The sequence below is a fragment of the Pristiophorus japonicus genome, chromosome 10, assembly GCF_044704955.1.
Source record: "Pristiophorus japonicus isolate sPriJap1 chromosome 10, sPriJap1.hap1, whole genome shotgun sequence".
NCBI classification, from domain to species: domain Eukaryota; kingdom Metazoa; phylum Chordata; class Chondrichthyes; family Pristiophoridae; genus Pristiophorus; species Pristiophorus japonicus.
In genome coordinates this window covers 224,575,803-224,601,088 of record NC_091986.1, presented here as the reverse complement: position 1 = coordinate 224,601,088, position 25,286 = coordinate 224,575,803, and the positions used below count along the sequence as shown (strand labels likewise).

The window sequence follows — 25,286 nt, the reverse complement described above, 5'->3', positions numbered from 1 at the left end:
GCCGCTGAACCCCAGACTCCCGCTGGGCCTTTATAGGCCACTGCTCGCACCACCTCTGGCCACTGCTCCAACGCCTGCAGCATCGAAGCTCACCGGCAAGTACTGTGCATAAAATAATGCCTTCAGCAGGCAGAACTGTACATGGCAGGGCCTACACGCCTGCAGAGGCCAGACCGAGGATGACTCAGAGCCCGCTGTGGGGCGTGAATGCGAATCCATTGGCACCATGTTGGTGCTGCGGGGGTAATCATTGGGCCCATCAATGTCGATTCAAGCACTACGTGTGCAAGGGCTGTGGAACAATGGGGCACCTCCAGGGAATGTGCAAACATGCTGTGACTCACCACGTGGCAGACTGGATCAACTGGGCTTGTATTCACTGGAGTTCAGAAGAATGAGAGGGGATCTCATAGAAACGTTTAAAATTCTGACGGGTTTAGACAGGTTAGATGCAGGAAGAATGTTCCCAATGTTGGGGAAGTCCAGAACCAGGGGACACAGTCTAAGGATAAGGGGTAAGCCATTTAGGACCGAGATGAGGAGAAACTTCTTCACCCAGAGAGTGGTGAACCTGTGGAATTCTCTACCACAGAAAGTTGTTGAGGCCAATTCACTAAATATATTCAAAAAGGAGTTAGATGTAGTCCTTACTACTAGGGGGATCAAGGGGTATGGCGAGAAAGCAGGAATGGGGTACTGAAGTTGCATGTTCAGCCATGAACTCATTGAATGGTGGTGCAGGCTCGAAGGGCCGAATGGCCTACTCCTGCTCCTATTTTCGATGTTTCTGTGTTTCTATGAGTCAGCAGAAGATGACCGATTCGGCGCGGATCACGTTGAACAAGTAAGAGAGGCTGAAGAGGAAGTGTATGGGGTACACACCTTCACCACCAAAAGCCCTCCGTTAGTGTTAAAAGTCAAATTAAACGGCATTCCAGTTTCCATGGAATTGGACACGGGGGCGAGTCAGTCAATTATGAGCCAGAAGACTTTTGAGAAACTGTGGGGCAACACGGCGCAAAGGCCAAAACTGAGCCCGATTCACCCAAAGCTGTGCACATACACCAAAGAGCTCATACCAGTCATTGGCCGTGAAGGTATTGTACGATGGAACTGTGCATGATTTACCACTATAGATTGTACCAGGTGATGGCCCAACGCTGTTCGGCAGAAGCTGGTTAGGAAAGGTCCGATGGAACTGGGACGACATCAAAGCACTGTCTTCAGTGGATGATGCCTCATGCACCCAAGTGCTGAACAAATTCCCATCATTATTTGAGCCAGGCATTGGCAACTTCACAGGTGCCAAGGTGCAGATCTATCTAGTCCCTGCTGCACGGCCCGTTCATCACAAGGCCCGAGCGGTTCCATATATGATGCGAGAGAAAGTCGAGATCGAGCGGGACAGACTTCAACGAGAGGGAATCATATCACCAGTCAAGTTCAATGAGTGGGCCAGTCCAATTGTTCCGGTGTTGAAAAGCGATGGGACGGTCAGAATCTGTGGAGACTACAAGGTAATGATCAACCGAGTCTCGTTACAGGACCAATACCCACTACCCAAAGCGGATGACCTGTTCGCAATGCTAGCAGGGGGGAAGTCGTTCACCAAGCTGGATCTAACCTCTGCTTACATGACACAGGAGCTGGCTGCACCTTTGAAAAAATTGCCGTGCATCAACGTGCACAGAGGACTGTTCATATACCACAGATGCCCCTTTGGGATTCGCTCGGCTGCTGCCATCTTCCAGAGGAACATGGAGAGTCTGCTGAAAGCGGTTCCGCACACCATGGTGTTCCAAGACGACATCTTGATCATTGGCCGCAACACCACCGAACACTTGCACAACCTGGAAGAGGTTCTCAAGCGACTGGACAGAGTGGGACTCAGGCTGAAATGCTACAAGTGTGTTTTCCTGGCGCCAGAGGTCGAGTTTTTGGAGAGAAAGATTGCGGCGGACAGCAGCAGACCCACGGACTCCAAGACAGAGGCCATCAAGAATGCACCCAGACCACAGAATGTGACGGAGCTGAGCTCGTTCCTGGGACTCCTCAACTATTTTGGTAACTTTCTACCGGGGTTGAGCACTTTGCTGGAACCTTTGCATTTATTGCTACGCAAGGGTGATGATTGGGTTTGGGGTAAATCTCAAGAGACAGCCTTTAATAAGGCCAGAAACCTGCTCTGTTCCAACAAGTTACTTGTATTGTATGACCCGTGTAAACATTTAGTACTAGCTTGTGATGCATCTTCATACGGGGTTGGTTGTGTCAAGCCAATGTGTCAGGCAAACTGCAACCGGTTACATATGGTCCAGAAGCTTATCTAAGGCTGAAAAAGCCGACAGTATGGTTGAAAAAGAAGCATTAGCATGTGTATACGGGGTTAAGAAAATGCACCAATACCTATTTGGACTCCGATTCGAGCTCGAAACCGACCACAAACCACTCATTTCGCTGTTATCAACACCAATGCTTTGCCCCGCATCCAAAGATGGGAACTAACATTGTCTGCGTATAACTCTGTAATCCGCCACAGACCAGGCACTGAGAACTGCGCTGATGCCCTCAGTCGGTTGCCATTGCCCACCACCAGGGTGGAAATGGTGCAACCCGCAAACTTGCTTCTTGTAATGGATGTTTTTGAGAGCAAGGGGTCACACGTCACGGCTCGCCAGATCAGGACCTGGACTAACCAAGACCCTGTGCTATCACTAGTAAAAAGCAGCGTCCTTAATGGGAGCTGGTCAGCTATTCCCAGGGAAATGCAAGACGAAATTAAGCCGTTTTACTGACGCAAGGATGAAATGTCCATCCATTCGGATTGTCTCCTACGGGGGAATCGCGTGGCTTTGCCAAAAAAAGACAGGGAAACGTTTATACGCGACCTTCACAGTACCCACCCAGGCATAATCATGATGAAGGCTATCGCCAGGTCGAACGTTTGGTGGCCCAGCATTGACTCGGAATTGGAGTCATGCCTACACCAATGTAACACTTGCTCACAGTTGAGCAATGCACCAAGGGAGGCCCCACTGTGTCTGTGGTCATGGCCCTCCAAACCGTGGTTCAGGGTCCACGTAGATTTCATTGGCCCTTTTCTAGGAAAGATGTCCCTAGTAGCAGTGGACGCTTACTCTAAATGGATTGAATGTATAATAATGTCATCATGTACGTCCACTGCCACCATTGAAAACGTTCGGGCCATGTTCGCCACCCATGGTTTGCCTGATGTCCTTGTCAGTGACAATGGACCGTGTTTCACCAGCTCGGAATTCAACGAGTTCATGACCCGCAATGGCATCAAGCATGTCAGGTCTGCCCCGTTTAAGCCTGCATACAATGGTCAAGCGGAACGGGCAGTCCAAAGTATCAAGCAGAGCTTGAAACGTGGGATGGACGGTTCCCTGCAGACCCGGTTATCTCAGGTTCTGCTCAGCTACCACACGCGATCCCGCTCACTTTCTGGTGTTCCCCTTGCAGCATTGTTAATGAAGAGAGCACTCAAAACCAGGCTCTCAATGATCATGTAGAAACCTGGCGTCACCGACATAATGTGCACCACGATCGCGTGGCTGTATCGCGTGACATTGAGGTTAATGACCCTGTGTTTATTCTTAATTACGGTCAAGGTCCCAAATGGGTTGCTAGCACTGTGTTAGCCAAGGAGTGGAATAGAGTGTTTGTTGTCAAACTTTTGAATGGACAAGCGTGCAGAAAACATTTGGATCAGACCAAACTGTGATTCACTGACAACTGAGAACAGTTTGAAGAGGACATTACCATCATTGACACACCCAACCAGCAATCGACCTCGCGGTCAACCACCAGGATGAACCCACCATGCCCGACAGTTCGATCAGACCAGCCACACTGCAGGGCAGGAATAATCCGACCAACTCACCCAGGCCAGGACTTCACCTCAGGTGATCAACCCGGGAACGCAGAGCCCCGGATCACCTCAACTTGTAAATAACTTGTATCTAAGACTTTGGGGGTGGGGGGGGGGGGGGGGAGTGATGTTATGTATGTAAACTTTACTACTGTGTAAGACTTGCCACCAGGGGGCGCATCTGTGGGAGACCCAAGGGTTACCTCACACCCCGGGCAAGCAGGTTTAAAAGGCAGTCTACCCATGCTTCTTCCTCACTCTAGAGTTACATTAAAGAGACCAAGGTCACAACAGTTTGTGCTTACAGTATACAGCCTTGTGGAGTTATTCTGAACATAACAGACACCAGCAATCCGGCTGATCCAGGCCGACTGGGACAACCTACCACCAACCCGTCTCAAATCGAGATGGTCATTTTGGACCGACGCCGAAGCCCTTCAGCGATCTCCCCTCAGCCTCGATGACCGACGGTGTAACGCTTGGAAGAACTGCGACATACAGAATGAATTCCTCATCGAGGAGCCCACAGTACAACCTGAAGGATCAAACCTTCCCCACAAACAGTGGATAACCATCAACCGCCTCAGAACCGGTCACGGTCGATGCAGCCACCTTCTCCATGGCTGGAAGATTAAAGCATTCCCATCATGTGACTGTGGAGCTCCTAATCAGACCCTGGAGCACATGATAAGGACAAGGATAGACCAGGAATAAAAGTCCTAAATTGGGGAAAAGTTAACTTTGCTAAGTTGAGGAGTGATTTGGCCACAGTGGTTTGGAAACAGCTACTTGAAGGTAAATCAGTGTCGGAACAGTGGGAGGCATTCAAGGAGGAGATCCCGAGGGCTCAGGCCAAACATGTGCCCTTTAAAAAAAGGGTGGGAATAACACTTCTAGAGCCCCTTGGAGGTCGAGGGGAGGATAAAGAAAAAAAGGGAACCTTATGTCATATACCAACGGCTAAATACTGTCGAATCTCTGGAGGAATATAGAAAGTTCAGAGGTGAAATTAAAAGGGATATTAGGAATGCTAAGAGAGAGCATGAAAAATTCTTGGCAAGTAAAATCAAGGAAAGACCAAAGATGTTCTATAAATATATTAAGAGCAAGAGAATAACTAAAGGAAGGGTAGGGCCTATTAGAGACCACGAGGGTAATGTGTGTGTGGAGGCGGAAGATGTGGGTAAGGTTCTTAACAAATACTTTGCATCTGTTTTCACAAAGGAAAGGGGTATTGTAGATACTGCTATCAAGGAGGAGTGTGATATTCTGGATGAAATAAATATAGTGAGAGAGGAAGTATTAAGGGGTTTAGCAGCTTTGTAAGTGGATAAGTCCCCAGGCCCGGATAAAATGCATCACAGGCTGTTGAGCGAAGCAAAAGAGGAAATAGCAGAGGCCTTGACCATCATTTTCCAGTCCTCTTTGGATTCAGGCATGGTGCCGGAGGATTGGAGGACTGCTAATGTGGTATCCTTGTTTAATAAGGGAGAAAGGAATAGGCCGAGTAATTACAGGCCTGTCAGCCTAACCTCAGTGGTGGGAAAATTATTGGAAAAAGTCCTGAAGGACAGGATAAATCTACATTTAGAAAGGCAAGGATTAATTGGGGATAGTCAGCACGGATTTGTCAAGGGAAGATCGTGTTTGACGAACCTGATTGCATTTTTCGAGGAGGTAATCAGGAGGGTCGATGAGGGTAGTGCGTACGATGTAGCAAAGCTTTTGATAAGGTCCCACATGGTAGACTGGTCACAAAGGTAAAAGCCCATGGGATCCAGGGCAAAGTGTCAAGTTGGATCCAAAATTGGCTCAGAGGTAGGAAGCAAAGGATAATGGTTGATGGGTGTTTTTGTGACTGGAAGGATGTTTCCAGTGGGGTTCCGCAGGGCTCAGTACTGGGTCCCTTGCTTTTTGTGGTATATATCAATGATCTGGACTTGAATATGGGGAGTATGATTAAGAAGTTTGCAGACGACACTAAAATTGGCTGTGTGGTTGATAATGAAGAGGAAAGTCATGGGCTGCAGGAGGATATCAATCTACTGGTCAGGTGGGCAGAGCAGTGGCAAATGGAATTTAATTCAGAGCAGTGTGAGGTGATGCACTTTGGGAGGGCTAATAAGGAAAGGGTATAAACATTAAGCGGTAGATCACTTTATAGTGTAGATGAACAAAGGGACCTTGGAGTGTTTGTCCACAGATCCCTGAAAGTAGCAGGCCAGGTGGATAAGAAGTCATACGGAATGCTTGCCTTTATTAGCTGGGGCATAGAATGCAAAAGCAGGGAGGTTATGCTTGAACTATAGGGCCATGCAGCTCTTTGTCGGCCGGCGTGAGCCGAAATGGCCTCGTTCTGCACTGAAAATTTCGATGTTGCTATCATCGAGCACTGCCCTCAGAGGAAATTTACAGGCATCTACAAGATATCCACGCTGTTACACCGGAAGCTTTGACCTAGATATCAGACTTAAATATTGACATTTGATTTGCTTTGCCACTGCCTTACGAAAGAAGGAAAATCCATTTGGGGAGGTCTAACAAGGCAAGGGAATACACAATAAATGGCAGGACACTGAGAAGTGTAGAGGAACATAGAAACATAGAAAATAGGTGCAGGAGTAGGCCATTCGGCCCTTCGAGCCTGCACCACCATTCAATGAGTTCATGGCTGAACATGCAACTTCAGTACCCATTCCTGCTTTCTCGCCATACCCCTTGATCCCCCGAGTAGTAAGGACGACATCTAACTCTTTTTTGAATATATTTAGTGAATTGGCCTCAACAACTTTCTGTGGTAGAGAATTCCACAGGTTCACCACTCTCTGGGTGAAGAAGTTTCTCCTCATCTCGGTCCTAAATGGCTTACCCCTTATCCTTAGACTGTGTCCCCTGGTTCTGGACTTCCCCAACATTGGGAACATTCTTCCTGCATCTAACCTGTCTAAACCCGTCAGAATTTTAAACGTTTCTATGAGATCCCCTCTCATTCTTCTGAACTCCAGTGAATACAAGTCCAGTTGATCCAGTCTTTCTTGATAGGTCAGTCCCGGCATCCCGGGAATCAGTCTGGTGAACCTTCGCTGCACTCCCTCAATAGCAAGAATGTCCTTCCTCAAGTTAGGAGACCAAAACTGTACATAATACTCCAGGTGTGGCCTCACCAAGGCCCTGCACAACTGTAGTAACACCTCCCTGCTTCTGTACTCAAATCCCCTCGCTATGAAGGCCAACATGCCATTTGCTTTCTTAACCGCCTGCTGTACCTGCATGCCAACCTTCAAAGGGACCTTAGAGTGCATGTCCCCTGCAGATCCCTGAAGGTAAGGACAGGTAGATTAGGTGATTATGAAGGCATACGGAATGCTTGCCTTTATTAGCTGGGGCATAGAATACAAGAGCAGGGGGGTTATGCTTGAACTGTATAAAACACTGGTTAGGCCACAGCTGGAGTACTGCGCGCAGATCTGGTCACCACATTACAGGAAGAACATGATTGCACTGGAGAGGGTACAGAGGAGATTATGAGGATATTGCCAGGAGTGGAGAATTTTAGCGATGAGGACAGACTGGATAGGCTGGGGTCATTTTTAGTGGATCAGAGGAGGCTGAGAGGAGACCTGATTATGAGGGGCCTGGATAGAATGGATAGGAAGGACCTGTTTCCCTTACATAAGAACATAAGAATTAGGAACAGGAGTAGGCCATCTAGCCCCTCGAGCCTGCTCCGCCATTCAACAAGATCATGGCTGGTCTGGCCGTGGACTCAGCTCCACTTACCCGCCCTCTACCCGTAACCCTTAATTCCCTTACTGGTTAAAAATCTATCTATCTGTGACTTGAATACATTCAATGAGCTAGCCTCAACTGCTTCCTTGGGCAGAGAATTCCACAGATTCACAACCCTCTGGGAGAAGAAATTCCTTCTCAACTCGGTTTTAAATTGGCTCCCCTGTATTTTGAGGCTGTGCCCTCTAGTTCTAGTCTCCCCGACCAGTGGAAACAACCTCTCTGCCTCTATCTTGTCTATCCCTTTCATTATTTTAAATGTTTCTATAAGATCACCCCTCATCCTTCTGAACTCCAACGAGTAAAGACCCAGTCTACTCAGTCTATCATCATAAGGTAACCCTCTCATCTCCTGAATCAGCCTCGTGAATCGTCTCTATACCCTCTCCTAAGCTAGTATATCCTTCCTTAAGTAAGGTGACCAAACCTGCACGCAGTACTCCAGGTGCGGCCTCACCAATACCCTGTACAGTTGCAGCAGGACCTCCCTGCTTTTGTACTCCATCCCTCTCGCAATGAAGGCCAACATTCCATTCGCCTTCCTGATTACCTGCTGCACCTGCAAACTAACTTTTTGGGATTCATGCACAAGGACCCCCAGGTCCCTCTGCACCGCAGCATGTTGTAATTTCTCCCCATTCAAATAATATTCCCTTTTACTGTTTTTTTTTCCCAAGGTGGATGACCTCACACTTTCCGACATTGTATTCCATCTGCCAAACCTTAGCCCATTCGCTTAACCTATCCAAATCTCTTTGCAGCCTCTCTGAGTCCTCTACACAACCTGCTTTGCCACTAATCTTTGTGTCATCTGCAAATTTTGTTACACTACACTCTGTCCCCTATTCCAGGTCATCTATGTATATTGTAAACAGTTGTGGTCCCAGCACCGATCCCTGTGGCACACCACTAACCACCGATTTCCAACCCGAAAAGGACCCATTTATCCCAACTCTCTGCTTTCTGTTAGCCAGCCAATTCTCGATCCATGCTAATATATTTCCACTGACTCCGCGTACCTTTATCTTCTGCAGTAACCTTTTGTGTGGCACCTTATTCAATGCCTTTTGGAAATCTAAATACACCACATCCATCGGTACACCTCTATCCACCATGCTCGTTATATCCTCAAAGAATTCCAGTAAGTTAGTTAAACATGATTTCCCCTTCATGAATCCATGCTGCGTCTGCTTGATTGCACTATTCCTATCCAGATGTCCCGCTATTTCTTCCTTAATGATAGTTTCAAGCATTTTCCCCACCACAGATGTTAAACTAACCGGCCTATAGTTACTTGCCTTTTGTCTGCCCCCTTTTTTTAAACAGAGGCATTACATTAGCTGCTTTCCAATCCGCTGGTACCTCCCCAGAGTCCAGAGGGGTCACAACCAGGGAACATGGATTTAAAGTAATTGTTAGGAGGTTTAGAGGAGATTTGAGGGGAAATGCCTTCACCCAGAGGGTGGTGAGGGTCTGGAACTCACTGCCTCAAAGGGTGGTAGAGGCAGAAACCCTCACCACATTTAAAAAGTACTTGATGTGCACCTGAAGTGCCGTAACCTACAGGGCTACGGACCGAGAGCTGGAAAGTGGGATTAGGCTGAATAGCTCTTGGCCAGCCGGCGCGGACACGATGGGCCGAATGGCCTCCTTCTGTGCTGTAAATGTCAATGATTCTATGTTTTCTCTCGCAGGACACAGGCAGATTTATTCGCCGCCCTCCACACTCAGTGGAAGCTGCAAACAGCCTGGGAGGGTTCGGAGGCACTGCTCGAGCTGCTAGTAGGTGAGAAGGAACAACTTGCATTTATATAGCACATTTAACATTATGAAACCTCACAAGGCGCCTCACAGGGACGATTATCAGACACACTCTGGACACCGAGCCACATGAGATATTGGGACAGGTGACCAAAAGCTTGGTCATAGAGGTTGGTTTAAGAAGCATCTTAAAGGAGGAGAGAGAGGTGAAAATTCCGGAGCTCAGGGCCCAGGCAGCTGAAACATGGCCGCCAATGGGGATGCTCAAAAAAAGATCTTGCATTTATATACCGCCTTTCTCCACCTCAGAACGTCCCAAAGCGCTTTACAGCCACTGAAGTACTTTTGAAGTGTAGTCACTGTTGGAATGCAAGAAACGCAGCAGCCAATTTGCGCACAGCAAGCTCCCACAAACAACAATGTGATAATAACCAGATAATCTGTTTGTGATGTTGGTTGAGTACTGTGACTAATTCTGGGCACCACACTTTAGGAAGGATGTGAAGGCCTTAGAGAGGGAGCAGAAAGGATTTACGAGAATGGTTCCAGGGATGAGGGACTTCAGTGACATGGATAGACTGGAGAAGCTGGGGTTGTTCTCCTTGGAGCAGAGAAGGTTGAGAGGAGATTTGATCGAGGTGCTCAATATCATGAGGGGTCTGGACAGAGGTCGAGAGAAACTGTTCCCATTGGGGGAAGGGTCGGGAACCAGAGGACACAGATTTAAGGTGATTGACAGAAGAACCAAAGGCGATGTAAGAAAGGACTTCTTTACGCAGCGAGTGGTTCGGATCTGGAATGCACGGCCTGAGAGGGTGGGGGAGGCAGACTCAATCGTGGCTTTCAAACGGGAGTTGGATACGTACCTGAAGGAACAACATTGCAGAACGATGGGGAAAGGGCGGGGGCTGTGGGACTGGCTGAGAGTGGGTCTGGGTTCGATGGGCCGAATGGCCTTCCATGCTGTAACCATTCTATGATTCCATGATTGTATGAAATAAAGAAAGACAGACTTGCCATTCTAAAGCGACTGTCACGAATTCAGGGCACTGCAAAGCATTTTACAACCAGTAAAGTATTTGTGCAATGTCGTCACTGTGTAATGTTGGGAACATGCTATCAACCTGCACAGCAATGAGCAGATCATCTGTTTTAGTCGTGTTGGTTTGAGGCATAACGATTGGCCCAGGACACCGGGGAGAACTCCCCTGCTATCTGGCCTGGCTCTGCCCACTGTGCTGAGTTGAGCCGAGATGTAATTTGAGTATTACTTACCCTCTCTCTCCAGGTCTGGCCGTGTATCAGGGTCATATGTTGGACAGAGGGGACGAGGTGGCCCTGATCAGCATCATCAGCCACTGCGTGAGGAGCTCCCAGTCCTTCTCCGCCAGAGGAATCAGCAGCCTCATCTCATCGCTGACCAGCACCACCGGTAACGTGTCCTCAAACCACCCCGTCCCCCTTTCCCCTCAATCCTCCGGAGATGTGGTGACCATCCCAGTTACTGTGCCCCTTGAGAAGGTGGAGCTGGCACTTTGCCAGATTGTGGTTACAACTGGTTTTGGGAACCAGCGGGCAGTAAGGGTTAACCACATTGGTGTGCACTGAAGTCACATAATAACAACATAAGAAATAGGAGCAGGAGTGGGCCATTCGGCCCCTCGAGCCTGCTCCGCCATTTAATACGATCATGGCTGATCCGATCATGGACTCAGCTCCACTTCCCCTCCCACTCCCCATAACCCCTTATCCCCTTATCATTTAAGAAACTGTCTATTTCTGTCAAATTTATTCAATGTCCCAGCTTCCACAGCTCTCTGAGGCAGCGAATTCCAGAGATTCACAACCCTCAGAGAAGAAATTCCTCCTCATCTCAGTTTTAAATGGGCGGCCCCTTATTCTAAGATCATGCCCTCTAGTTCTAGTCTCCCCCATCAGTGGGAACATCCTCTCTGCATCCACCTTGTCAAGCCCCCTCATAATCTTATACGTTTCGATACGATCACCTCTCATTCTTCTGAATTCCAATGAGTAGAGGCCCAACCTACTCAACCTTTCCTCATAAGTCAACCCCCTCATCCCCGGAATCAACCTAGTGAACCTTTTCTGAACTGCCTCCAAAGCAAGTATATCCTTTCGTAAATATGGAAACCAAAACTGCACGCAGTACTCCAGGTGTGGCCTCACCAATACCCTGTATAGCTGTAGCAAGACTTCCCTGCTTTTATACTCCATCCCCTTTGCAATAAAGGCCAAGATTCCATTGGCCTTCCTGATCACTAGCTGTACCTGCATACTATCCTTTTGTTTTTCATGCACAAGTACCCCCAGGTCCCGCTGTACTGCAGCACTTTGCAATCTTTCTCCATTTAAATAATAATTTGCTCTTTGATTTTTTTTCTGCCAAAGTGCATAACCTCACACTTTCCAACATTATACTCCATCTGCCAAATTTTTGCCCACTCACTTAGCCTGTCTATGTCCTTTTGCAGATTTTTTGTGTCCTCGCTCATTGCTTTTCCTCCCATCTTTATATCGTCAGCAAATTTGGCTACGTTACACTCGGTCCCTTCTTTCAAGTCGTTAATATAGATTGTAAATAGTTGAGGTCCCAGCACTGATCCCTGTGGCACCACACTAGTTACTGGTTGCCAACCAGAGAATTAACCATTTATCCCGACTCTCTGTTTTCTGTTAGTTAGCCAATCCTCTATCCATGCTAATATATTACCCCCAACCCCGGGAACTTTTATCTTGTGCAGTAACCTTTTATGTGGCACCTTGTCAAATGCCTTCTGGAAGTCCAAATACACCACATCCACTGGTTCCCCTTCATCCACCCTGTTTGTTACATCCTCAAAGAACTCCAGCAAATTTGTCAAACATGACTTCCCCTTCATAAATCCATGCTGACTCTGCCTGACCGAATTATGCTTTTCCAAATGTCCTGCTACTGCTTCTTTAATAATGGACTCCAACATTTTCCCAACCACAGATGTTAGGCTAACTGGTCTGTAGTTTCCTGCTTTTTGTCTGCCTCCTCTTTTAAATAGGGACATTACATTTGCAGTTTTCAAATCTGCTGGGACCTCCCCAGAATCCAGGGAATTTTGGTAAATTACAACCAATGCATCCACTATCCCTGCCGTTACTTCTCAAGACCCTAGGATGCAAGCCATCAGGTCCAGGGGATTTATCTGCCTTCAGTCCCATTATCTTACTGAGTACCACCTCCTTAGTGATTGTGATTGTGTTACGTTCCTCCCCCCCCCCCCCCCCCCCATAGCCCTTTGACTATTCACTGTCGGAATATTGTGAGTGTCCTCTAACCTAAAGACTGATACAAAATATTTGTTCAGAGTTTCTGCCATCTCCATGTTCCCCATTAGGAACCAGCCAACCTACTCTGGCAGAGTAGGAATTGCAGGATAGCCCAGATGAATACGTGGCTTGAGGAGTGGTGCAGCAGGGAGGGATTCAAATTCCTGGGGCATTGGAACTGGTTCTAGGGGAGGTGGGACCAGTACAAACCGGACGGTCTGCACCTGGGCAGGACCGGAACCAATGTCCTAGGTGGAGTTTTTGCTAGTGCTGTTGGGGAGGAGTTAAACTAATATGGCAGGGGGATGGGAACCAATGCAGGGAGACAGAGGGAAACAAAAAGGAGACAAAAGCAAAAGACAGAAAGGAGATGAGGAAAAGTGGAGGGCAGAGAAACCCAAGGCAAAGAACAAAAAGGGCCACTGTACAGCAAAATTCTAAAAGGACAAAGGATGTTAAAAAAACAAGCCTTGAAGGCTTTGTGTCTTAATGCAAGGAGTATCCGTAATAAGGTGGATGAATTAACTGTGCAAATAGATGTTAACCAATATGATGAGATTGGGATTACAGAGACGTGGCTCTAGGATGATCAGGGCTGGGAACTCAACATCCAGGGGTATTCAACATTCAGGAAGGATAGAATAAAAGGAAAAGGAGGTGGGGTAGCATTGCTGGTTAAAGAGGTGATTAATGCAATATTTAGGAAGGACATTAGCTTGGATAATGTGGAATCTATATGGGTAGAGCTGCAGAACACCAAAGGGCAAAAAACGTTAGTAGTGATGTTGGGGAGGGCATCAAACAGGAAATTAGGGGTGCATGCAATAAAGGTGCAGCAGTTATAATGGGTGACTTTAATATGCACATAGATTGGGCTAATGGAAGCAATATGGTGGAGGAGGATTTCCTGGAGTGCATGAGGGATGGTTTTCTAGACCAATATGTCGAGGAACCAACTAGGGGGGGAGGCCATCTTAGACTGGGTGTTGTGTAATGAGAGAGGATTAATTAGCAATCTCGTTGTGCGAGGCCCCTTGGGGAAGAGTGACCATAATATGGTGGAATTCTGCATTAGGATGGAGAATGAAACAGTTAATTCAGAGACCATGGTCCAGAACTTAAAGAAGGGTAACTTTGAAGGTATGAGGCGTGAATTGGCTAGGATAGATTGGCGAATGATACTTAAGGGGTTGATTGTGGATGGGCAATGGCAGACATTTAGAGACCGCATGGATGAACTACAACAATTGTACATTCCTGTCTGACGTAAAAATAAAAAAGGGAAGGTGGCTCAACCGTGGCTATCAAGGGAAATCAGGGATAGTATTAAAGCCAAGGAAGTGGCATACAAATTGGCCAGAAATAGCAGCGAACCCGGGGACTGGGAGAAATTTAGAACTCAGCAGAGGAGGACAAAGGGTTTGATTAGGGCAGGGAAAATGGAGTATGAGAAGAAGCTTGCAGGGAACATTAAGACGGATTGCAAAAGTTTCTATCGATATATAAAGAGAAAAAGGTTAGTAAAGACAAACGTAGGTCCCCTGCAGTCAGAATCAGGGGAAGTCATAATGGGGAACAAAGCAAAGGCAGACCAATTGAACAAGTACTTTGGTTCGGTATTCACTAAGGAGGACACAAACAACCTTCCGGATATAAAAGGGGTCGGGGGGTCTAGTAAAGAGGAGGAACTGAGGGAAATCCTTATTAGTCGGGAAATTGTGTTGGGGAAATTGATGGGATTGAAGGCTGATAAATTGATGGACTGCATCCCAGAGTACTTAAGGAGGTGGCCTTGGAAATAGCGGATGCATTGACAGTCATTTTCCAACATTCCATTGACTCTGGACCAATTCCTATGGAGTGGAGGGTAGCCAATGTAACCCCACTTTTTAAAAAAGGAGGGAGAGAGAAAACAGGGAATTATAGACCGGTCAGCCTGACATCAGTAGTGGGTAAAATGATGGAATCAATTATTAAGGATGTCATAGCAGCGCATTTGGAAAGAGGTGACATGATAGGTCCAAGTCAGCATGGATTTGTGAAAGGGAAATCATGCTTGACAAATCTTTTGGAATTTTTTGAGGATGTTTCCGGTAGAGTGGACAAGGGAGAACCAGTTGATGTATATTTGGACTTTCAGAAGGCTTTCGACAAGGTCCCACACAAGAGATTAATGTGCAAAGTTAAAGCACATGGGATTGGGGGTAGTGTGCTGACATGGATTGAGAACTGGTTGTCAGACAGGAAGCAAAGAGTAGGAGTAAATGGGTACTTTTCAGAATGGCAGGCAGTGACTAGTGGGGTACCGCAGGGTTCTGTGCTGGGGCCCCAGCTGTTTACACTGTACATTAATGATTTAGACGAGGGGATTAAATGTAGTATCTCCAAATTTGCGGATGACACTAAGTTGGGTGGCAGTGTGAGCTGCGAGGAGGATGCTATGAGGCTGCAGAGTGACTTGGATAGGTTAGGTGAGTGGGCAAATGCATGGCAGATGAAGTATAATGTTGATAAATGTGAGGTTATCCACTTTGGTGGTAAAAACAGAGAGACAGACTATTATCTGAATGGTGACAGATTAGGAAAAGGGGAGGTGCAACGAGACCTGGGTGTCATGGTACATCAGTCATTGAAGGTTGGCATGCAGGTACAACAGGTGGTTAAGAAAGCAAATGGCATGATGGCATGTTGGCCTTCATAGCGAGGGAATTTGAGTACGGGGCAGGGAGGTGTTGCTACAGTTGTACAGGGCCTTGGTGAGGCCACACCTGGAGTATTGTGTACAGTTTTGGTCTCCTAACTTGAGGAAGGACATTCTTGCTATTGAGGGAGTGCAGCGAAGGTTCACCAGACTGATTCCCGGGATGGCGGGACTGACCTATCAAGAAAGACTGGATCAACTGGGCTTGTATTCACTGGAGTTCAGAAGAATGAGAGGGGACCTCATAGAAACGTTTAAAATTCTGATGGGTTCAGACAGGGTAGATGCAGGAAGAATGTTCCCAATGTTGGGGAAGTCCAGAACCAGGGGACACAGTCTAAGGATAAGGGGTAAGCCATTTCGGACTGAGATGAGGAAAAACTTCTTCACCCAGAGAGTGGTGAACCTGTGGAATTCTCTACCACAGAAAGTTGTTGAGGCCAATTCACTAAATATATTCAAAAAGGAGTTAGATGAAGTCCTTACTACTCGGGGGATCAAGGGGTATGGCGAGAAAGCAGGAATGGGGTACTGAAGTTGCATGTTCAGCCATGAACTCATTGAATGGCGGTGCAGGCTAGAAGGGCCGAATGGCCTACTCCTGCACCTATTTTCTATGTCTGTGTTTCCATTACTAATTCCCCTGTCTCGTCCTCGAAGGTACCAACATTTAATTTAGTCACTCTTTTCCTTTTTATATACCTATAGAAACTCTTGCGATCTGTTTTTATATTTTGTGCTAGTTTACTTTCATAGTCTATCTTCCCTTTCTTAATCATTTTTTTAGTCGCTCTTTGCTGGCTTTTAAAAGCTTCTCAGCCTTCTGTCCTCCCACTAGTTTTGGCCACTTTGTATGCCCTTGTTTTTAATTTAGTTAGCCACCGATGGCTGACTTTTCTCTTACACCCTTTCCTCCTCACTGGAATATATTTTTCTTGAGTCATGAAACATCTCCTTAAATGTACACCACTGTTCATCAACCGTCCTCCACTTCAATCTATTTTCCCAGTCCACTTTAGCCAACTCTGCCCTCATACCTTCATAGTCTCCTTTATTTAAGCTTAGTACGCGGGTTAGAGAGTCAACTTTCTCACCCTACATCTGAATTTGAAATTCAACCATGCTGTGATCACTCATTCCAAGGGGTCCTTTACTCGGAGATTGTTTATCAATCCTGTCTCATTACACAGGACTAGATCTAGGATAGCCTGCCCCCTGGTTGGCTCCATTACATACTGCTCTAGGAACCCGTCCCTTACGCACTCTATGAACTCTTCCTCAAGACTACCCTGACCAATTTGATTTGTCCAATCAATATGGAGGTTAAAATCACCCTTGATTACTGCTGTTCCCTTGTTACAAGCCCCCACTATTTCCTGGTTTATACTCCGACCAACAGAGTTGTTACTGTTAGTGGGCGTATAGACTGCGCCCACCAGTGACTTTTTCCCCTTATTATTCCTGATCCTAGGCCTAGACCGGGTAAGGACGGCAGGTTTCCTTCCCTGAAGGACATCAGTTAGGTTTTTACAACAATCTGAAAGTTTCATGGAGCCAACTTTATTGAATGCAATTTCACAACTTGCCTGGTGGGGCCAGTGACCAGAGCTCTCCCAGTCCCTCCTGCTGTCGACTGAATCGAGCTGAGCCCACGCTTTGCATTGCCCCTGATGGAAGCTCGCTGCACACACACAATCTGGGTATGGGCTGCGGTCGTTCATGTTTCTGGGTGTTCCTTCAACACCAGCTAACTCTTCATTCTCTGCTCCCTGTGTCTTCATCTCTTCAGTCTTCACCGTCCGTACACCGGACAATTCCTCCTTCACCGTCCGTACACCGGACAATTCCTCCTTCACCGTCCGTACACCGGACAATTCCTCCTTCACCGTCCATACACCGGACAATTCCTCCTTCACCGTCCGTACACCGGAGAATTCCTCCTTCACCGTCCGTAGACCGGACAATTCCTCCTTCACCGTCAGTACACCGGACAATTCCTCCTTCACCGTCCGTACACGGACAATTCCTCCTTCACCGTCCGTACACCGGACAATTCCTCCTTCACCGTCCGTACACCGGACAATTCCTCCTTCACCGTCCGTACACCGGACAATTCCTCCTTCACCGTCCGTACACCGGACAATTCCTCCTTCACCGTCAGTATACGGACAATTCCTCCTTCACCGTCCGTACACGGACAATTCCTCCTTCACCGCCCGTACACCGGACAATTCCTCCTTCACCGTCCGTACACCGGACAATTCCTCCTTCACCGTCCGTACACCGGACAATTCCTCCTTCACCGCCCGTACACCGGACAATTCCTCCTTCACCGCCCGTACACCGGACAATTCCTCCTTCACCGTCCGTACACCGGACAATTCATCCTTCACCGTCCGTACACCGGACAATTCCTCCTTCACCGTCCGTACACCGGACATTTCCTCCTTCACCGTCCGTACACCGGACAATTCCTCCTTCACCGTCAGTACACCGGACAATTCCCCCTTCACCGTCAGTACACCGGACAATTCCTCCTTCACCGTCAGTACACCGGACAATTCCTCCTTCACCGTCCGTACACCGGACAATTCCTCCTTCACCGTCCGTACACCGGACAATTCCTCCTTCACCGTCAGTACACCGGACAATTCCTCCTTCACCGTCCGTACACCGGACAATTCATCCTTCACCGTCCGTACACCGGACAATTCATCCTTCACCGTCAGTACACCGGACAATTCCTCCTTCACCGTCCGTACACGGACAATTCCTCCTTCACCGTCAGTACACCGGACAATTCATCCTTCACCGTCCGCACACCGGACAATTCCTCTTTCACCGTCAGTACACCGGACAATTCCTCCTTCACCGTCAGTACACCGGACAATTCCTCCTTCACCGTCCGTACACGGACAATTCCTCCTTCACCGTCCGTACACCGGACAATTCCTCCTTCACCGTCCGTACACCGGACAATTCCTCCTTCACCGTCAGTATACGGACAATTCCTCCTTCACCGTCCGTACACGGACAATTCCTCCTTCACCGTCCGTACACCGGACAATTCCTCCTTCACCGCCCGTACACCGGACAATTCCTCCTTCACCGCCCGTACACCGGACAATTCATCCTTCACCGTCCGTACACCGGACAATTCCTCCTTCACCGTCCGTACACCGGACATTTCCTCCTTCACCGTCCATACACCGGACAATTCCTCCTTCACCGTCAGTACACCGGACAATTCCTCCTTCACCGTCCGTACACCGGACAATTCCTCCTTCACCGTCCGTACACCGGACAATTCCTCCTTCACCGTCAGTACACCGGACAATTCCTCCTTCACCGTCCGTACACCGGACAATTCATCCTTCACCGTCCGTACACCGGACAATTCATCCTTCACCGTCAGTACACCGGACAATTCCTCCTTCACCGTCCGTACACGGACAATTCCTCCTTCACCGTCAGTACACCGGACAATTCATCCTTCACCGTCCGTACACCGGACAATTCCTCTTTCACCGTCAGTACACCGGACAATTCCTCCTTCACCGTCAGTACACCGGACAATTCATCCTTCACCGTCCGTACACCGGACAATTCCTCCTTCACCGTCCGGACAATTCCTCCTTCACCGTCCGTACACCGGACAATTCCTCCTTCACCGTCAGTACACCGGACAAATCCTCCTTCACCGTCCGTACACCGGACAATTCCTCCTTCACCGTCAGTACACCGGACAAATTCTCCTTCACCGTCAGTACACCGGACAAATCCTCCTTCACCGTCAGTACACCGGACATTTCATCCGAAACAGGAAATTAGGGTTGCATGCAATAAAGGTGCAGCAGTTATAATGGGTGACTTTAATATGCACATAGATTGGGCTAACCAAACTGGAAACAATACGGTGGAGGAGGATTTCCTGGAGTGCATAAGGGATGGTTTTCTAGACCAATATGTCAAGGAACCAACTAGAGGGCTGGCCATCTTAGACTGGGTGTTGTGTAATGAGAGAGGACTAATTAGAAATCTTGTTGTGCGAGGCCCCTTGGGGAAGAGTGACCATAATATGGTGGAATTCTACATTAGGATGGAGAATGAAACAGTTAATTCAGAGACCATGGTCCAGAACTTAAAGAAGGATAACTTTGAAGGTATGAGGCGTGAATTGGCTAGGATAGATTGGCGAATGATACTTAAGGGGTTGACAGTGGATGGGCAATGGCAGACATTTAGAGACCGCATGGATGAACTACAACAATTGTACATTCCTGTCTGGCGTAAAAATAAAAAAGGGAAGGTGGCTCAACCGTGGCTATCAAGGGAAATCAGGGATAATATTAAAGCCAAGGAAGTGGCATACAAATTGGCCAGAAATAGCAGCGAACCAGGGGACTGGGAGAAATTTAGAACTCAGCAGAGGAGGACAAAGGGTTTGATTAGGGCAGGGAAAATAGAGTACGAGAAGAAGCTTGCAGGGAACATTAAGACGGACTGCAAAAGCTTCTATAGATATATAAAGAGAAAAAGGTTAGTAAAGACAAACGTAGGTCCCCTGCAGTCAGAATCAGGGGAAGTCAGAACTGGGAACAAAGAAATGGCAGATCAATTGAACAAGTACTTTGGTTCTGTATTCACGAAGGAGGCCACAAACAACCTTCCGGATATAAAAGGGGTCAGAGGGTCTAGTAAGGAGGAGGAACTGAGGGAAATCCTTATTAGTCGGGTAAGTGTGTTGGGGAAATTGATGGGATTAAAGGCCAATAAATCCCCAGTATCTGATGGTCTGCATCCCAGAGAACTTAAGGAGGTGGCCTTGGAAATAGCGGATGCATTGACAGTCATTTTCCAACATTCCATAGACTCTGGATCAGTTCCAATGGAGTGGAGGGTAGCCAATGTAACCCCACTTTTTAAAAAAGGAGGGAGAGAGAAAACAGGGAATTATCGACCGGTCAGCCTGACCTCAGTGGTGGGTAAAATGATGGAATCAATTATTAAGGATATTATAGCAGCGCTTTTGGAAAGAGGTGACATGATAGGTCCAAGTCAGCATGGATTATGAAAGGGAAATCATGCTTGACAAATCTTCTGAAATTTTATGAGGATATTTCCAGTAGAGTGGACAAGGGCGAACCAGTTCATGTGGTGTATTTGGTATTTCAGAAGGCTTTCGACAAGGTCCCACACAAGAGATTAATGTGCAAAGTTAGAGCACATGGGATTGGGGGTAGTGTGCTGACATGGATTGAGAACTGGTTGGCAGACAGGAAGCAAAGAGTAGGAATAAATGGGTACTTTTCAGAATGGCAGGCAGTGACTAGTGGGGTACCGCAAGGTTCTGTGTTGGGGCCCCAGCTGTTTACACTGTACATTAATGATTTAGACGAGGGGATTAAATGTAGTATCTCCAAATTTGTGGATGACACTAAGTTGGGTAGCAGTGTGAGCTGTGAGGAGGATGCTATGAGGCTGCAGAGTGATTTGGATAGGTTAGGTGAGTGGGCAAATGCATGGCAGATGAAGTATAATGTGGATAAATGTGAAGTTATCCACTTTGGTTGTAAAAACAGAGAGACAGACTATTATCTGAATGGTGACAGATTAGGAAAAGGGGAGGTGCAACGAGACCTGGGTGTCATGGTACATCAGTCATTGAAGGTTGGCATGCAGGTACAGCAGGCGGTTGAGAAGGCAAATGGCATGTTGGCCATCATAGCGAGGGGATTTGAGTACAGGGGCAGGGAGGTCTTACTGCAGTTGTACACCACATCCACTGGTTCTCCCTTGTCCACTCTACCAGTTACATCCTCAAAAAATTCTGGAAGATTTGTCAAGCAGGATTTCCCTTTCATAAATCCATGCTGACTTGGACAGATCCCATCACTGCTTTCCAAATCTGCTGCTATTTCATCTTTAATAATTGATTCCAACATTTTACCCACGACTGATGTCAGGCTAACCGGTCTATAATCACCCGTCTTCTCTCTCCCTCCCTTCTTAAAAAGTTACATTAGCTACCCTCCTATCCATAGGAACCAATCCAGAGTCAATAGACTGTTGGAAAATGATCACCAATGCATCCACTATTTCTAGGGCTACTTCCTTAAGTACTCTGAGATGCAGACCATCAGGCCCCGGGGATTTATCGGCCTTCAATCTCATCAGTTTCCCGAACACAATTTCCCACCTAATAAGGATTTCCTTCAGTTCCTCCTTCTCACTAGACCCTCGGTTCCCTAGTATTTCCGGAAGGTTATTTGTGTCTTCCTTCGTGAAGACAGAACCAAAGTATTTGTTCAATTGGTCTGCCATTTCTTTGTTCCCCATTATAAATTCACCTGATTCTGAATCTGAAGGGACCTACGTTTGTCTTCACTAATCTTTTTCTCTTCACATATCTATAGAAGCTTTTGCAGTCAGTTTTTATGTTCCCAGCTAGCTTCCTCTCATACTCTATTTTACCCCTCTTAAGTAAACCCTTTGTCCTCCTTTGCAGTATTCCAAAATTCTCCCAGTCCTCAGGTTTGCTGCTTTTTCTGGCCAATTTATATGCCTCTTCCTTGGATTTAACACTATCCTTAATTTCCCTTGTTAGCCACGGTTGAGCCACCTTCCCCGTTTTATTTTTACTCCAGATAGGGATGTACAATTGTTGAAGTTCATCCATGTGATCTTTAAATGTTTGCCATTGCCTATCCACCGTCAACCCTTTAAGTATCACTCGCCGGTCTACTCTAGCCAATTCACACCTCAAACCATCGAAGTTCCCTTTCCTTAAGTTCAGGACCCTAGTCTCTGAATTAACTCTCCATCTTAATACCCCATTAGTGACTGTGCCCTCGTCCTATGAAGCTTTTTCCCTCATCGCTCCAGTTCGCTGCCAGCTTTCAGCAGCCCAATAAACCCTACACTTTCCCTGTTCCTTCGCTCTGCCCGAGCCATACTGTTCCCTTGCCCCCCCACCCCCCGGTGCCCCTGTGCTGTAACCGCTGTCAGATACCTGTAGTTGTAAGAATACGGAGCAGGGGGCGGGAGGTGACCCTGTTCTGGTTTATGCCCTGTTGCAGGCTCGATGTTGATGGACATCACGCAGCAGGATATCGAGAGCAGGATTGACCATATGCCCAACTCCATTGAATCTGTCACAGTCGGAGTTTGCAATGGCTTTGAGAAGCAGCTGTTCGAGTGGAACAGTGAGGCTATTGGCGAGATTCTGTTCAAGTCCCAGACACTGTTTATTCCTCAGCGACTGGACAGCAGCCGGGACCAGGCCCTGGCGGCCCTGGTGAGGGACTGTATGGGCATTGTGCAGCAGCTGCGGGATTCGCTGAGACCACAGCAGGGTGACCCGGGGCCAGAGGCAGCACAGGTCAGCACCGAGCCCCTGAGGGCCTTCCTGTGGCAGGAGAGGCGTGACTTCAAGCTCCTGATCGACCACCTCCTGTCCGACCTGAGCCACACGCTGGGCGTTCTGCAAGGGGGCCGGCTGCACAACGCAGAGTCGGACAAAATCATCAGATCACTGGAGAGCGGGAGACTTCCCCGAGCCTGGAGACTGCTCACTGGCATCGCCCCGCCCCTCGCACAGTGGGTGCGGGTCCTGAGGACCAGATTGCAGCTGCTGAACGGCTACATGGACGGCCCAGAGACTCCCGTCTCCTACAACCTGGGGGCCTTTCAGCGTCCGCGCATGTTGCTCATCACCCTGCTGCAGGAGCAAGCACAGAAACAGCACCTCGCTCTCAACCGACTCACCGTACAAGCTCAGGTGTGTACCTGTTCGGGTGTGTGCAAGCTCAGGTGTGTACCTGTTCGGGTGTGTGCAAGCTCGGGTGTGTACCTGCTCGGGTATGTACCTGTTCAGGTGTGTGCAAGCTCGGGTGTGTACCTGCTCGGGTGTTGCAAGCCCAAGTGTGTGCCTGCTCGGGTGTGTACCTGCTCGTGCGTGTGCAAGCTCGGGCACGTGCAAGCTCAGGTGTGTCCAAGCTCAGGCGTGTACCTGCTCAGGTGTGTACCTGTGATATTGGGGTCTCCCCGGGCCTCACCATTCGGGGGCAGTGATCAGATCCCGCCCCGCCCTCGCCAACAAGTCCTTCTACAAATCTGCCCACAACCAAAGTTAAACTAACGGGCCAGTTATTGCCTAGTTCTGACCTGTTGCCCTTTTTAAATATTGGCATCACTCGGGATCCCCTCCAGTCCCTGGGAACAATCGCAGGCCCCAGTGAGCTGCTAAATATCCCAGCGAGGAGCTCCACCAGCACAGCCCCCTGTCCCAAACACCCCCCACCCCACCCCTTGGGAGACTGTCTCAGGATCCACATCCCAATGTCTCCAGATACCTGTCCGTGTCGTGTTGATGTACAATCCCCTCCCATTTTTACACAATTGCTTCCAGTGCAGCAATCTCTCTGCTCCTCTGACAGGTTGACATGTCTTCCTCCCGCAATAATAAATTTGGCCAAAGACCCAGAGGGGGAGATGGGGAGAATGTGTTTACGCAGCGAGTTGTTGTGATTGGGAACGCGCTGCCTGAAAGGGCGGTGGGAGCAGATTCAATAGTGACTTTCAAACCGGGAATTGAATAAATAGTTGTTGGGGAAGAATGTGCCGGGCTGTGGGGAAAGAGCGGGGGGGAGTGGGACTGATGGGATCGCTCTGACACAGAGCCGGCACAACACGGGCTCGATGGGCCGAATGGCCTCCTGTGCTGTGAGATTCTATGAATACATCAGCTCACATTTCTCCTTATCAAATTTGATCTGCCCGCCCTCTGCCCACTCCACTAGCCCTCCTGTCCCCCACAGTCCCCTGCGGTTACCCAGTGCGAATGTTTGCACCGTGTCCCTGACTCTCAGTGAGAAGGGCTGGTCTCCCGGGACTGGCCCCTGGGCAAAGAGTTACGAGTTTCTGGGAATGGATTGGATCAACATCCTGGGAGCCGAACAATGTGAGCAATCTGTTTGATATATTTCAGGTGCTGAGCAGCTTACTCCCTCCCACCAGTCCCCCGGAGAATGGCATCTACCTATCGGGCCTGCAGCTACACAACGCCCTGTGGGACACACGACACGGGTTCCTGCAGGACACCCTCTCCATCACACCCTGCACCATGCCCGTGGTGTGGCTCAGGGCCCAGGAGGGCCAGGCAGCGAGGGCAGATCAGCCTTGCCCGCAGTACGAGTGCCCCGTGTACCAGGGTGCGGAGAACATTGAGGTGGACCTGACAGACAGCGGCATCATCGTTCACCTCGCCCTCCCGGCACGGATCGATCCCCTGGTGTGTGCGCAGAGACGTGTTCACATCGCCAGCATCATCTGAAGCTGTATCTCGGCACCAACCCGCCCACATCCGACTCATCACATCCCAACACAACAATAAATATATTTCAATCGCTATAAAGTAAAACAGACAAGACTCTCGGACTGTGCATTTTATATTAAATAAATCTCGCTGACTTACGGGCAACACGCTCCTGGCAAGTGGCCAGAGACCCGCCCGATAATGGGCCTCCAACATCATTCTGCCCTACGCAGCTCCACCGGCAACGGGGGCAAATCCTGCAAACCTGCAGTGCGGCGCTCCCTCAGTACTGCCCCTCCGACAGTGCGGCGCTCCCTCAGTACTGCCCCTCCGACAGTGCGGCGCTCCCTCAGTACTGCCCCTCCGACAGTGCGGCGCTCCCTCAGTACTGCCCCTCCGACAGTGCGGCACTCCCTCAGTACTGCCCCTCCAACAGTGCGGCACTCCCTCAGTACTGCCCCTCCGACAGTGTGGCGCTCCCTCAGTACTGCCCCTCCGACAGTGCA

The 25,286-nt window shown here is 48.5% G+C and overlaps 1 protein-coding gene across 1 annotated transcript in view; it reads left to right on the top strand.

The window, feature by feature from the left end:
• The window catches only part of LOC139274681 (dynein heavy chain domain-containing protein 1), a 454,628-nt gene extending 429,729 nt beyond the window's left edge, over nt 1–24,899 (top strand). Inside the window, exons 39-42 of the mRNA XM_070891360.1 lie at nt 9,376–9,467; nt 10,731–10,874; nt 22,544–23,244; nt 24,454–24,899. Coding sequence (XP_070747461.1) covers nt 9,376–9,467; nt 10,731–10,874; nt 22,544–23,244; nt 24,454–24,798 — 1,282 coding nt within the window. The 3' untranslated portion in view covers nt 24,799–24,899. The remainder of the gene's footprint in view (nt 1–9,375; nt 9,468–10,730; nt 10,875–22,543; nt 23,245–24,453) is intronic.
• Nucleotides 24,900–25,286: the final 387 nt, after the last annotated feature.